This window comes from Poromitra crassiceps (genome assembly GCF_964638095.1).
Source record: "Poromitra crassiceps genome assembly, chromosome: 10".
Taxonomy (NCBI): domain Eukaryota; kingdom Metazoa; phylum Chordata; class Actinopteri; order Beryciformes; family Melamphaidae; genus Poromitra; species Poromitra crassiceps.
Genome location: NC_139631.1, coordinates 13,775,568 through 13,790,280, shown reverse-complemented (window position 1 = coordinate 13,790,280; position 14,713 = coordinate 13,775,568). Strand labels below are relative to the sequence as shown.

Here is a 14,713-nt window from a genome sequence, read left to right as displayed (position 1 = left end):
AACCTATAGTTTGAATCACATATGAGTCAGACTAGGGTTTATGAGTCACAGGAAGTGTGAACACAATCAGAACTTCCGATTGTGTTTACACTTCCTGTTAGTGTCTCAAAGCCAGACTCTCTTCTACATAAGGTGAATATACAGTGCACTAAATCATAGATTTGGCAGCTTTTAGGAGATAAAATAGACGTATAAAGGGAAAACACGTAGTGTACAAACAAAATTGAAAGAGATAACTGATTTATGAAACTAAAGCACTGATTGACTCACTCTATCCCTCATTTGTATTATTATTGTAAGACTTAAAGGTTTTAAAGTTCTTTAAGATTAACTGTACAGCATGACTATGGACTATGTACTAAAATGAAGTCTTATCCAGCATTATCAAAGATACTTGGTTTACAAGCATATAACTAGCGGAGGAATGAGCTGACTGTCGTGTATCCTAGATATATCCTGTAATACTACACATTTTACAATAGCCGTGTCTGTATGTCCGTTTGTCTGATTATTTGCTTGATATATTATGGTGATAAAAGTTGTGAGATAATACATCTGAATTTTGTAAGTCTACTACTAAACAAGGTGTGAATTCTAGTCCAGAGAAAGCAGCCCTATAGCAGGAGGGATAATGCTGACCAAGAACAAAACTCTAGCACCCCCTACGGCATGGGAGCTGCCCACTAACAATTGCAGCCGGGCTGCTGGAGGGGCGGGGCGCTGTCTGTGAGCTTGGCAGTGGGGGCGCCCGTGGTGACGGCCGGGTCTGTGTCCAAGCTCTCCGACATCTTGTCGCAAATGAGGTCGACGAGGCGCTCAAAGGTCTGCTTCACGTTGATGTTGTCCTTGGCACTCGTCTCGAAGAACTCGAAGCCTTGGCGAGAGGAGACATTAAGAGAGAGAGAGAGAGAGAGAGAGAGAGAGAGAGAAAGAGAGAGAGAGAGAGAGAGAGAGAGAGAGAGAGAGTTATTGTGGTCTGCTGCCCCTGGACAGAGGATGCAAAAAAGCTGCTTCGACTGAGCAGTATTGCTCCTTAGTTTAATTTCAAACAGGTAATTTATGTATCAGGGGTGGAAGTAACTAATTACATTTACTCCCGTTACTCAAATTGAGAGCGGTTTTGGGTACTTGTAGTCACTATTTTAAATTTTGTCTGACGTATTGTACTTTGCTACATTTCAAATCACATCCATATCAGAGTACACTTGTAGACTCTCCTTAAAGGGACACCACCGATTTTCATCCACCTTTGTATCAGTAACAACTTGTAACAGTTTTGCAGTCATTCATTTAGTTTTACAGTTATGAGTTGAGTTGATTTGAGCAAAGTTGTGGACCAATGATGTCATTTGTGCATGAATGACATCACTGGTTTCCAGTTTTCCCAGTTTCCATTTCAAAGAATCTACTTTGAACTCTGTCCTCTCGTGCTCTTAGAGTACAATCACAGCGGAAAGATCACATCTAACAATGTTCTATTTTCTACGTGTATTTTCAATGAGCTACTTTTTACTTTTGCCTACAGTAAGCACATTTCTACAGCAGTCATTTCACTTCAACTAAAATATGAGCCAAGTAACAGTACTTCTACTGGAGCAGGACTTTAGTAGGCCTACTCTTTCTACCACTGCTAGTGCTAAGTGGCAAGTAAGGGGGGCGGGGGGGGTTAAACACCAAAATGTCACGTTTTACTGTGATAGCAGCAATGTCACGATGCACCCAATTTTAAATTTGAAACAATAGGGTGAATTCTGCTTACCCAGCTGTTCTGCTAGCAGCCTTCCACTATCCACAGAGACCACTCTCTCCTCTTCCATATCACACTTATTGCCAGCCAGCACCACCTGGGCATTGTCCCAGGAGTAGGTTTTTATCTGGGTCGACCTGCATGAGATAACATACAGTAGAGACAGAAGCCAATGCAACACAATCAAATCGATGCCGCAGCTATGTCAAATTTTGGTTACAATTATATTGTGCTAATACATTGTTTGTTGGACATGATTATGAGACACGGGAGACAGAATGACTTGGAGCAAAGGTTGTGCGCCGCTTCTGCTCACTCACAGTGATTCAATCCTTATTCCATCTTTCATTCGGCATTTATGTAATAATTGGTGACAAGAGAGTGTGTCATTTTACTGAGTTCAAAATAAAAGCCCTCTAGCAGCTGCCATTGTGAACTGAAAATGGCACATGGCAGGAGGACATTTATTACATGATGCCCTAATGAATGCTGTCATGTAGCTGTTATGAAGCTAGTCAGGGTTTCTAAAATGTGCTACAAACTGATGTTCATGTAAACTTGAAAGTGATATAATGTATTCTATCATATCCTATCCTATATCAATTTGATACTACTTTCTGTCTACTATGAATTCACATAATACAGATTTATGCCAGGCCTAAAAACGGTGGGTAAACTCCAGATATAAAAAGTGTCCCTGCCTACCAACACGAGGGTCACAGGTTCGCGCCCCGTGTTACCTCCGGCTTGGTCGGGCGTCCATAAACAGGCACGATTGGTTTGTGTCTGCGGGTGGGAAGCCGGATTAGGGGAATGTGTCCTGGTTGCTGCACTAGCGCCTGCTCTGGTCAGTCTGTTCAGGGCGGAAGGGAACTGATGGGAATATGTCGGGTGAAAAGAAGCGTGTCGGAGGAAGCATGGTGCTAGTCTATGGCTCTCCCCAGATCGGGAGAGGGTGGAGCAGCGAACGGGGCAGCAGGGGGAAGATTGGCCAAGTACAATTGAGGAGAAAATGGGAGGAAATTCAGGGGGCGTGGGGGAGTGGATAGGCTGTGTTCAGGCAGGTTTATCCTCCACTACATCCCTGATTACAAGTATGAGACATGTTTCTTTATAGTGTGGTGCATGTAACCCTTCCAGCAGCATGACAAAGTCTGAAACAAGCAAACAATTTCAACGTTCAGATTTATGAGAAACTGAAGTCATTGACGTTGCTCCTCTGAACACAATTTGGGAAAGGATTTAAGGAACAAATCTCTCCTGTGGTGGTGCAGTTTGACTGAAACTAGGGCACCTAACACACCACCCGCTGAACACAAGAACGAGAGCGAGACTGAGAGAGAAAGTGATTGAGAGAGAGGGGGGAGAGAGAGAGTGAGAGAGGGGGAGAGAGAGGGGAGAGAGAGAGGGGGGGAGAGAGAGAGAGGGGAGAGGGGGGAGAGAGAGGGAGAGGGAAAGAGAAAGAGATTGAGAGAGGGGGGAGAGAGAGAGAGAGAGAGAGAGGGAGAGAGGGGGTGAGAGAGAGGGGGGAGAGAGAGAGAGAGAGAGAGAGAGAGAGAGAGAGAGAGAGAGAGAGAGAGAGGGAAAGAGAGGGCAGTGTGATGTTGGCACGCCTTCTCCCTCTGTCCAGCTCTGGCTTGTTATATGGGTTCAGATGTGGGTCATTTCAAATCCAAATGCTGATAATATTAGCTCTGACAGAAAACCAAGTTGAAAGACATCGTTGCCCTGAGCTGTGTCTGTATCTTGCAGTGTTACATAGTCTTTAGGTCTGTATCTGCAAATTATTTCCATTAATTCCCATTAAAATCGTTTTTCTTTTAACTATTTTACATTTGGTGTTAGCATTACAATATTTCCCTGTTTTCTGTCTTTGTCACAGACTGGAAATGAGCATGTCATAAGCTTAATTCAGGCACAACCAGGGAAGGAGCTGTTGCCATGGAAATGCTTTTTTCTGCAACCTTGTCACAAGGAACAAGGAAAAGAGAAAGTGGAAGCCTGTGGCAAAGGCAAAAGAAAGATTGTGGTTATGCAGACGGAGGGAGGGAGAGAGAGAGAGAGAGAGAGAGAGAGAGACTCTTCGCAAAGAGGCTAATTGTTTGATTCATGCACGGTCTGGTGCAAGCTCCCAAGTAACTCCAGGATAAGGACTGCTAGTGGCACACTCAAATCTACTGGTTGGTTGATTTAAATTATCAATCACAGACAGTATTCAGACTCATAATGCAGTTCTTTGTCAAAATGTTGTCGAACCTATGAAAGAATAAAGAGGTGTGTATACCTCAATCTCTCTTTACAGCACCGCCTTATCCGTCTTGTTGTATACAGTGGAAAGAAATGCATACTGTTAAAGGGATAGTTCAGGATTTTTTTTTAATGTGGGGTTGTATGAGGTACTTGCATAATACTACATGCAGTAGAATGTAGCCGGTGCGGTCCCAGTTTGGAGAAATGGAGGCAAGTAGAGCTGTCAGCTGAGTGTGAACAGGGTAACGAGCAAAACCGTAAAAACAACAACAACAACAACAACAACAATAACAACAACAACACGAACGTGTGTGTGTGTGTGTGTGTGTGTGTGTGTGAGAGAGACATAAGATGCTTCCCTTCTGTTTTTGGCTGAAATCTTCACATGTGCTGCAAGAAGTGAGCAATGTGGCTACAGTGCAGATGTCCACTGGCTTGTTTTTTTTGGTCATGACCCTATTCACACTCAGCAGACAGCACTACATGCCTGACGCGGCTGGTCTCCATTTCTCCAAACTTTGAGCACGCTGGCTGCATTCTACTGCATGTAGTACACTGACTGTCAGCAAGTACCTCATACAACCCCACCTCAAGAAATCCGAACTATCCCTTTAATCCCAATCATGCTTGGTGCAGCGCTCCTATATACATTCACTATTTGCTATAGTAGCAAAAGAACACCGAGCATCAAACGGGCGTTCAATAGTGTCAAATGCACCGGTGACAAATGCTTTCCCAAGCAGCTGTCAAATGCTGCTAGGTAAAGGATAGATAGCCAGTGGACACTGGCCTTAATAGTGATCGTCACAGTCTCACAATGGGTGCAAGCCACATCGCACGCAGGTAGAATATCAACTACAAAAACACCACAACATCCCTATCAGGTAGAATCGTATCAATATCTCTGTATCAAGTAAGCAGCTGATGCAAAATTAACATCGTGAGAATGCTACCGTGATGACTTGTAAATCTTTCCTTCCAAATATATAATGGCTGTGGGCTGGCAGAGAGAGATAACTGCAGAACAGTGGGGTGCAAATAGACTAGAGAAAATGGAAAGGGACAGTTTCCTCGCTACAACACCTGTGGAGAGGCTGCAGGGGCAAGGAGAAAATCAGCAAAATGCAAATCAGAACACAAGTTCATTTCAAACGACAGGAGCTAAAATATCCTGTGTTTCACAACGCTTTCCTCCTAGTGTATTTTGTTGTTTGCGCTCATGAGAATGTGTTTTTTTCTAGAGCAAGAATCTTAACCCAGAAACCTGCTTTCTGCAGCTGATTTAATGTAGCCTTCCACTTCTTATTTTAGACATGACTGTATCATCAATCACAGACATTTGGCTCGGCACAGAGTTTACTGTTCGGCCGGCACAGACGTTTGTGTGACTCATGAATGGATGAGAGCTATGTCCTTGACAAGTTTCCCCTAGATCGCCTACTCAGAGAAAGATGCACGCATACTGTACATACAAGGCTCTTACATGTCAAAGACAAGAGGTGACAGAAGGCTGTGGGGGAGGGGAGGGAGGGAGAGAGAGATAGAGATAGGGAGAGAGACAGGAAGAGAGAGAGATAGGGAGATAGACATAGGAAGAGAGAGAGAGAGAAATTAAGCTGACCTATTTCAAATATTGATACTGTTAGGCGAGTAAATATAATTTAGATGGAGTGGAAGGCGAACAGTTTGGATGTGTTTCTTCAGAAGGAGAAACCATCCAATAGATAGTGGGCAGGATGCCACCTGATTAGATTATGGCAAGAAACAGGAAGCTCTTTTGAGATGTTCATCTGATGCACGTACAGTAACAATGAGGACGGAAATGCTTAGAATGGCCTGTAATCCATACACTGAATACAAAAAGGCTGAGAGATGAAACCTTAAAGGACCACAATGGAAATAAGGCATTCAAGCTCCATTGTGTTATCAATGGTACCTTAATTGGAAGATGTGTATGTGATGACCATTGCTTCCTTTTTCTACATAGCCTAAAACATTTTTTTAATTGACAAATAAACTCAATCAGTCTATTAAGCTAATATGAAACAATCAATGAAAATCAATCAGGTTCATATCAACTGATGGCCCAGGTTGAACCCAGCATGACTCACCAGTCTTGCACAGCACCGAAGGACTCCTCGTTGGTGATGTCATACATAAGGATGAAGCCCATGGCTCCGCGGTAGTAGGCAGTGGTGATGGTTCTGTAGCGCTCCTGGCCCGCTGTGTCCTACACACACAAAACATGGTGCGCGCATTTAGCATGGCTGTTAGCTGGCTAGATGACACTGTCACGGATGGGCTTAAAAATGTATTGAATTGTTCATATTGATGGTAAATGAGTATACAAAGACATTGCTCTCAGATGAGTCAATTGTAATTCAGGTGCAAGAAGCAAATTATTGTAAGATAGTAAAATTGATAAACTAATTTATTGCACAAGTGTGTGACTTTTTGCCCCAGCCTTTTATTTGCAGTGTGCAGAATGATTTGCCCGTGTTTCTACAGTACTTTACACAGACATTACTGTAGTGATTCCTCTATTTTAAACATTACAAACATTTTTAAATGTAAGGCCCGTGCTATCCCTCTAAATTCTTCTTTTATATATTTGTCATTCCCTTTCAGCAAATCTACATTTACTTATCGCAACATTTATTGTGTTCATGATGTGGGAACAAGCATTGGCCTAATTGCTTGGCTGCCCTTGCATTGATAAGATGTCGATAATAAGGATTGAGTTTGGGCTGATCTGGTTGACTCTGGCCTCTCCCTCAATAAAACAATCATTCACTTGTGTTCATATAGACCACACAGCACATATTCAGAGCTCAGTCTGTGATGTGCGGTTCTTATTAAAAAAAGGGACAAAATTGGAGTAAAATGATTTTAAGATTGGCAAAGTGCAGACTGCTCATGATTAAACAAATGGCTCAAAGGCAGCAGCTGATTACAGAGCATTTGAGGAGTAGTAATAGCTACATGGTGCACAGCACACATTACCTTGGAAACAAGCCCCGACAGCAGCCGCTGAAGCTTGCTAAGAGATGTCAATGAAAACGCTAATGCCTCTGAATACAGTTAGATTTAAGTAGATTACAGCTACATGGTGAAGGAAGACAAATGCATTTGGGCAGTTTTGAGAGCAACTGCCTATGATTTTCATCTGCATCTCTGGAGATTTATTTTGATATTGTCTAATTTGTTTCTACTTTATTAAAATGAGCATGGTGTAACTTTGTTTAGAAAACAAATTGTACTGTCTTTACAAGTTGTTGTTGTCAAGTGTGTCTACATTCATTATATTTGGTTAGCCTTTTTCCAAGTTGGTCACGCTGAATTGTTACAACTAGAAAACGTGCACGCTGTGCGCGCTCAATTTCTAGGGTGGAGACTGTGGAGACGATGCGCCATGGGTGCACTTTTTGTGAGCAAACTCATGTCAACTCATGCCATGTCATCCACATCATCAGTGGCTGTGACATGACGTGCTCCGCTGCCCGCTGACCTCGTCTCTGTCTGGGATTGGCTGTTTAGAGCCTGGTCATACGAGGCCCTCAGTCAAAAGGCCTCAGGTATGTCTGGGTTGACCATGACGAGCCGAACAAAGCAGAGAGAGATCTGCCCCCAAAATCAGACAGGCGAGCTCCTTTGATGGCGACCACTGGCAGATTAGAGCCATCAAACTTCTCCGCCTCCTCTCCCCACAGTGTGGCTGTCACCACTTTGCCAGTGGTGTCCATTAAGTGGAGGCCTCTCTTGGAAACTTCTCTGCTGGTCTTCGTGGTGATGCGGGTAACCCTGCACTCTTACACACTCCAATCACATCAATGACGATGATCCTTGTCTCTGTTCTCCAGCTTGGCGATGGGCACAAAGTTGCACTGCATGGTGGGAATGCCCTGGCTGTCACCGCAGGGCACGATAGAGCTACAGTATTAGCATGGAGCGTCATCTCGTAATCGTTCTTCAGCGTCATGTACACCTTGTTGGCCAGCTTCACCTTGCCTTGCTCCACTGAAGGGAAAAACGTGTCCATCTCCTTGTTGAAGGCTGTGCTCCTGATCTCCCCACTCTCATCCACAGTCTCAAAGGAGAAGAGCTTGCCCTCTCCTCTAGAGTTAGTGGGAGGGGGGAGGAGGGGGGAGGGTGAAAAGAAGCGGCTAGCGATTGCACATGTATCGGAGGAAGCATGTGAAATGCTACAAAACGCCGGGGGGGCAGGCCAAAAGAATTTGATTAAAAAAAAGTAAATACAATAATGTCCCTCTGCAGCTTTGCTCCACCTATTCATGGTCTTCACACGGCAATCTTGGCAGGACAATAACAAGGTGATTGTAATCAATGAACAGGTGTACAGTCAAATGACAAAAATAGCCAATGAGCTGTGTGTATTGTAAAGCGCCATACTGGTAGGAAATGCATGTGGCATCACGGGAATACTATGAATAGGAAGAGTAGTTTGGAAAGTCCTGCAGTGGGAAAGCAGGAGAGGTGCAGGAGGAGGGACGACTGGCAGCACTGGGCTGTGTTTGCTCTCTGTCAGTGTGAACATGGCTGTAACAGTCAGCCTGTTATAGCCAGAGGACATCTCTGACCTTCACTCCACAGAGACACAGCTCATAGCCTGCCTAGCTACCGTACACCACGGCTGACTGGGACATTCTGTCGATTTGTAACAACACAAATGGATGAATGTGCGTGCGCTCGTGCATGCGTGCATGTATTAAGATACGCATATTTTCAATGTCAGATTCTTGTTTTATATACTATCATGATGTAACAAACATGCATTGAGAACAAGGGACGTCACATGAAAACACAGGTGATTTATTTTCTCTACTATAAGCACTAGGCTTCTCTATGCTTCTTAGGCAGACAGTTCATTTGTAAGGCCATTGTAGTTCTCATCTCCTGAACGATGCTTTGACCTCTGTTCTTCCTCCTGTCTGAATTCTAAAGAGACTTCGAGGCATCCCACACATTTCATTAGCTTATATCGATTCTTGGCCAAGTGCTTGACAATGACCTTTGCATTTCCGGGCTATTTTGGTGAGCAGATTTGCTTGTTCTCGGTTAAAACGACAGAGCAAGACAGAAAAATAAACTGCCGAGTCCAGTGAATTGGAGCTGTTTGAGAAGCTTCGCCTGTAGTCAGGCCTGCAGCTCACCACAAATCAATCCAAGACGCTGACTGCTGGAGGGTGAGTATCTGGAGGCTGACAATAGTCCACGTCACTCAGTATAAGTTGACTCTTTGACAATCTTGAGTTTCATCTTGGCAAACACCCGACACATTTGTCCAGCCTCAGACTCTAACAGGGACCAGTGTACGATGCATGGCTATGACACCTTTATCTCCCCACAGATTTAATTGTGCAACGGCCACAATGGCATTTGCCAATAGCCATCACCTTAAATGGCCACTTACGGCAGGCCAAGTCTCAGTTCTGTCTGAGCCCAATTAAAAAAGACAGGCCAATTAAGTGGATGCACGGGTGATCGTCTTTATCTCTGAATATGCTAATGACAAAAACACATCACCCTCGATTAGCCTCTCATTTGACTGTTTACCTTCAACCTCAGTTTTTACATGCTGTTTGAGTGCTTGTTGTTTGTCTCTTCCATTATCAGACACATTTTTTACATGCTGTTTAAGTGCTTGTTGTTTGTCTCTTCCATTAGACAGTTTTTACATGCTGTTTGAGTGCTTGTTGTTTGTCTCTTCCATTATCAGACACATTTTTTACATGCTGTTTAAGTGCTTGTTGTTTGTCTCTTCCATTATCAGACACATTTTTTACATGCTGTTTGAGTGCTTGTTGTTTGTCTCTTCCATTATCAGACACATTTTTTACATGCTGTTTAAGTGCTTGTTGTTTGTCTCTTCCATTAGACAGTTTTTACATGCTGTTTAAGTGCTTGTTGTTTGTCTCTTCCATTAGACAGTTTTTACATGCTGTTTGAGTGCTTGTTGTTTGTCTCTTCCATTATCAGACACATTTTTTACATGCTGTTTAAGTGCTTGTTGTTTGTCTCTTCCATTAGACAGTTTTTACATGCTGTTTAAGTGCTTGCTGTTTGTCTCTTCCATTATCAGACAGTTTTTACATGCTGTTTACATGCTGTTTACATGCTTGTTTGTCTCTTCCATTATCAGACACCATTTTTACATGCTGTTTACGTGCTTGTTGTTTGTCTCTTCCATTAACAGACACAGTTTTTACATGCTGTTTAAGTGCTTGTTGTTTGTCTCTTCCATTAACAGACAGTTTTTACATGCTGTTTAAGTGCTTGTTGTTTGTCTCTTCCATTATCAGACACAAAATGCCAGGGGTAGCTAACTGCTGCAAAAGACAGCTATTATGACAGAACAAAAGAAATATAGGAGGGTGGGCATTTAGTGTAGTATGGAAAAAGACAAAGAGAGACGAAAGAGAATTTTCCCAAGGCTATCGGATCTCAGAGGTATTATGAGACAACCTCCTTGAATAACACATATGAACTCATAATTAAACAGCCTCAGACATTTTGCAGTTTCACACAGCCGTACAGACACATTCAGAAGTGTTGCTTCTGTGCTCTTCCCTGCCGTGTGCCAAACCAACACTTCCTGTCAGTATTGTTGAAGCTTCCATCTGTCTCCGCCTTTTCCACAGTATTAGAGAGTGTCAAGCTGTGGAAAAACACTACAATATTTTTTGAAGATTTCTTCAATTAATTAACCTCAAAGCCAATGCGGCAGCCAAATGGATTCAAAATGAACGGACACGGTAGCCTACTGAACGCCATTTTTCTGTTGTGAAATCTGATGCATCAATTGTAGGATTTAACTTTAAATATGCTGTAGAATGGCTTCATTGAGATCAAATCTGGTCAAAGGTTATTCTATGCAGATTTGGAAGTCAAAGGGTATTCTATGTAGATTTGGAATATAGATAGGGGCAAAAGACACATGCTATAGTTGCTATAGCTATTCTTAATTCTTGTCCAAGCTAACTGATGTTAAAAGTGTGGCATCAAAAATCCTGTGGCAGGTTGTCCAAGCATGCGGGCTACAACCATCAAGTCACAACCTGTCTCGGGCCTTGATGGGCTGACATACGTGTATTGATCAAATGAGAGATGTACAGATGGAGTGCAGGGCAGACAGATCAGGGGTCTGGACATAAATTGACAGCATAATGTGTTTTACATACATGGATCACTCTACAGGAACGCAATGACTGAGAGAAGGAGGGCAAAGAGGGGGCAGGGCATCTCAAAAGAGCCTCCCTCCCCCTTATAGCATAGATACAGTTAGTCCTCCAGGAAACCTTGGAAGACAATAGGAAGTACATTTCTTCCATACATTGATTATATTCAAATGTGCAAATGTGATCTCTATTCCATAGAGTATGAATGGGAATGCATGATTCGCATGGAGAGGTAGAAGCAGGACATTAGTGAAATGGGTGGAGTACTCTGTGGCCTGTATGCATGATATATCGGCAGCCATATCGTTATCAGGTGATGTTAGTCATTTTTTTATATATCAGTATCAGCCCGATGAGCAAATTATTCTTTCCTGGATTACCATTCATTGACAAAAGAAATCATATCTATAGATATGTATAAGTAACTCGGTCTACATATGCTCTGTAAATTGCAGTTCCACTTGATTTAATGGATTCAGAGGCTCTTCAAGCGTTAGCAGCAATGTACTGGTTATGTCAAAAATAGATTGAAATGAGAGATGCGGCATATGGAGTTACAACACATTGTTGAGATGCAAATAGCACAGTAAGTATTGGCCGGTAAAAGAGTGAAGGATAAGCAAAAATTATTATAGTCTTGATTGCTGTACCAGAAAACTTACAACTGACATGGCTACATCTGTTTCATCTGCTGCTACATGACTATTTTCATCAGGACTCAGATATTTTGCAGCATACTAAATGTTTAATGCTTCTATGTTAATATTTCTCCCCCGAGGCAACTGCCAGTGTAAAATCTATATTTTTCTATTCTTCTAACCCGTTAAGCGATTCTGTCTGAACCACTCCCCCAGTGGCTGCACATACCCAGATCTGGAGTTTGATCCTCTTGTCATTCTTGTAGACGGTCTTCACTTTGAAGTCGATGCCCACCGTGCTGACGAAGGCCGAGGTGAAGGCGTCGTCGGCATAGCGGAAGAGGAAGGAGGTTTTGCCCACGCTGCTGTTGCCGATGATCAGCAGCTTGAACATGTAGTCAAAGTTCTGGTCGCCTCCCTCTCCCTTCCCTTTCACATCCTGAGTGGCAGCCATCTGCAGAGACACCAGGGGAGACCATCTCCTGTAAGGGTCATGTCCTACAGCGTGATGAAGTCAGTGTGCTGAGAGCTTCACCTCTGAGTTAATATTAGTTTTTCACTGTGTTGACAGAGCAATGGCAGTCTGGTATCTTATATTGTACGTAGCAGATTTTTTTTTGCTGGGTGACCTTCCACAATTCTGTAACCCAGCCTCTATTTGTGTGTAGGTGTGTGTGTGTGTGTGTGTGTGTGTGTGTGTGTGTGTGTGTGTGTGTGTGTGTGTGTGTGTGTGTGTGTGTGTGTGTGTGTGTGTGTGTGTGTGTGTGTGTGTGTGCAAGAGCTAGAGATAGAGAGATAGATAGAGAGAGATGCACACATAAAGGTAGGCTACATACAAGCTTCTCATACATGTCACAGACCGGAGGTGACAGACAGCTGTGTCAGGCTAACCAGCACAACACAGCACAGAGTTGTACCAATGAGTGTTAATCAAGCATCAAACACAGCAGTTTACCTTCCCTATACCACTATTCTTTCTTTGGTGGAAACGGTGGCATTTAATTTCAAAATGAGATCCATCAAATTAAAAATATGACTCAGACTCTTGCCAAATGAATGCTGATGAAAGTATAACTCCCTGTTGTTATTATTAAAGTTATTACCTAAAAGAGTAACAATTTCCTTACAAATGTGACATTTCTGATGATATAATCAGATGTATTTTTCCACATAGTGGGCAACGAACATCAAGTGACATTTTCAAAGTGGACACATTATATTTTTAGAGTGAGAGAATTCGCTCAATGTTGTTTCCATTGGGGCACAGTATTTTTCCATTCTAGCTACTAACAGTTCTGTCTGATATCTTGTTACCAGATCAGAACAGCTGAATTCAATTAGGCTACCGCCAAAACACATGTACAGTATCAAAGCCTACATTAAATATTCTTGCAAACTCACATACTAGCCTCCTGTCATAACAAGAGCTAAAAGGCAGAATAATAAAGATGGGTCCTCTAATGCACTGAGCATTTCTATCAATAGCTATCAATAGTGTCAGCGTCCAACGCCCCAAGAGGATAAGAATAGTAGCCTACCAGGAGCAAGATGACTGGAGCACAGTCTTTGCTCCAAGGTGAGTGTTTTGACAAAGCAAGGATGCTTCTGTCAAATATGTGCTACTAGCTCTCTATATCTAGCTAGAAAATACCCCCATCCTGCACATCATGCACTATAGGTCGCAGCTCGCTTCCTTGTATAAAATCACCGTCGAACAAATAGCATCTGTATTTTGCAAGGACACTGCTTGCAAAATATTTGTGCAAAATCCTCGCATTATTTAAAGATACCACAATATAAAACCCTACAATCGACCTATGAAACGCGACAGCCTAGTTAAAGCAGGCAGCTTGTGCGAACATCATAACGTTAGCTAACAAGCAATTCTGGTCATGAGGTCATTTTTTCCATTGATGGAATTCTTCCACATAACTATTAATACATTAAACTCAATCAAAATGCAGGGAGGACATTGTGTGGACAAACCTGTTTGGAAGGCCTCGGCTCTGTGTCTTTCTCTCTCACTTGGCAGAATTCCGGTTTTTATCCTATCTAATGCAGGCGTTGTTGTTTTTTCTGATCTTTTTTTCTTTCCTTTTTTTTCAGCAGCACCGACCAGTTTCAGCACCTGGGAGCTGTCCCCTTCGGTTGGATCTGGCACGCGCCCGTGACGAGGCTGAGTACGAGCGAGAGTGCGTAATGTGCGTATCCCCGACGTCACCGAGAACAAGATGATGGGAGTTGTAGTTTTCTATAGCAGCACTGCGCACACGGAAGATGGCAGCGAAAGGACTGTGACTACATTACTCTGCATGCAGTGCGTCCAACTGCCAACAGCTGGATGATTTACTTTGGACGCTTAGGGAAATACAGAGTCCAATCCCCGTTTTTCACCCAGCATAATAAACACTCATTAGCACCTACAGACGTTCCCCGTGAATTACTGACTCCAATAAATGGCATAATAAAGCAGGACAAATTTGCCCACTACTGAAATAATGTAGCCTAGGCTACTATATTTATCACGCTGTGGCTGTGCAGTCCTAATAAAACAAATGTCCCCCCCCCCCCCCCCCCCCCCCCATGTAGGCTGTAAAGCTATATGCTATATAAGCCTATATAGCTACTGTAGGCAGCAAACGCAACTGTACCTTACCTTCCCATACAAGTCCATTTCGGGCTCCTCAGTGCAATAAACTAATTTTTTCCTCAAAAGTGGTCAGTTTCAAAATCACATTCCCTGTAGCCTAAAATAAATTCCCACTTGGTAGCCTACAGTAGCCTACCTCTCAGAAATTAATTTATTTTTGTGGAGCAATAATGGCCTCTCGTTTTGCGTCACTCTCGGTCTTGCCATCATCCCCCGCCCAGGAATCAAGCTC

The 14,713-nt window shown here is 43.0% G+C and overlaps 1 protein-coding gene across 1 annotated transcript; it reads right to left on the bottom strand.

Moving 5' to 3' along the window:
- Positions 1-683: 683 nt before the first annotated feature.
- Positions 684-14,546, bottom strand: rab3c (RAB3C, member RAS oncogene family; the record flags this gene model as incomplete). The annotated part of the gene is made up of 5 exons (XM_083645112.1): positions 14,488-14,546; positions 12,061-12,285; positions 6,109-6,227; positions 1,760-1,884; positions 684-874 (listed from the first exon to the last, which is right to left on the bottom strand). Exons 1-5 carry the CDS (start codon positions 14,503-14,505, stop codon positions 684-686), a joined length of 678 nt encoding a protein of 225 aa, XP_083501238.1. The 5' UTR covers positions 14,506-14,546.
- Between the last annotated feature and the right edge of the window lie 167 nt (positions 14,547-14,713).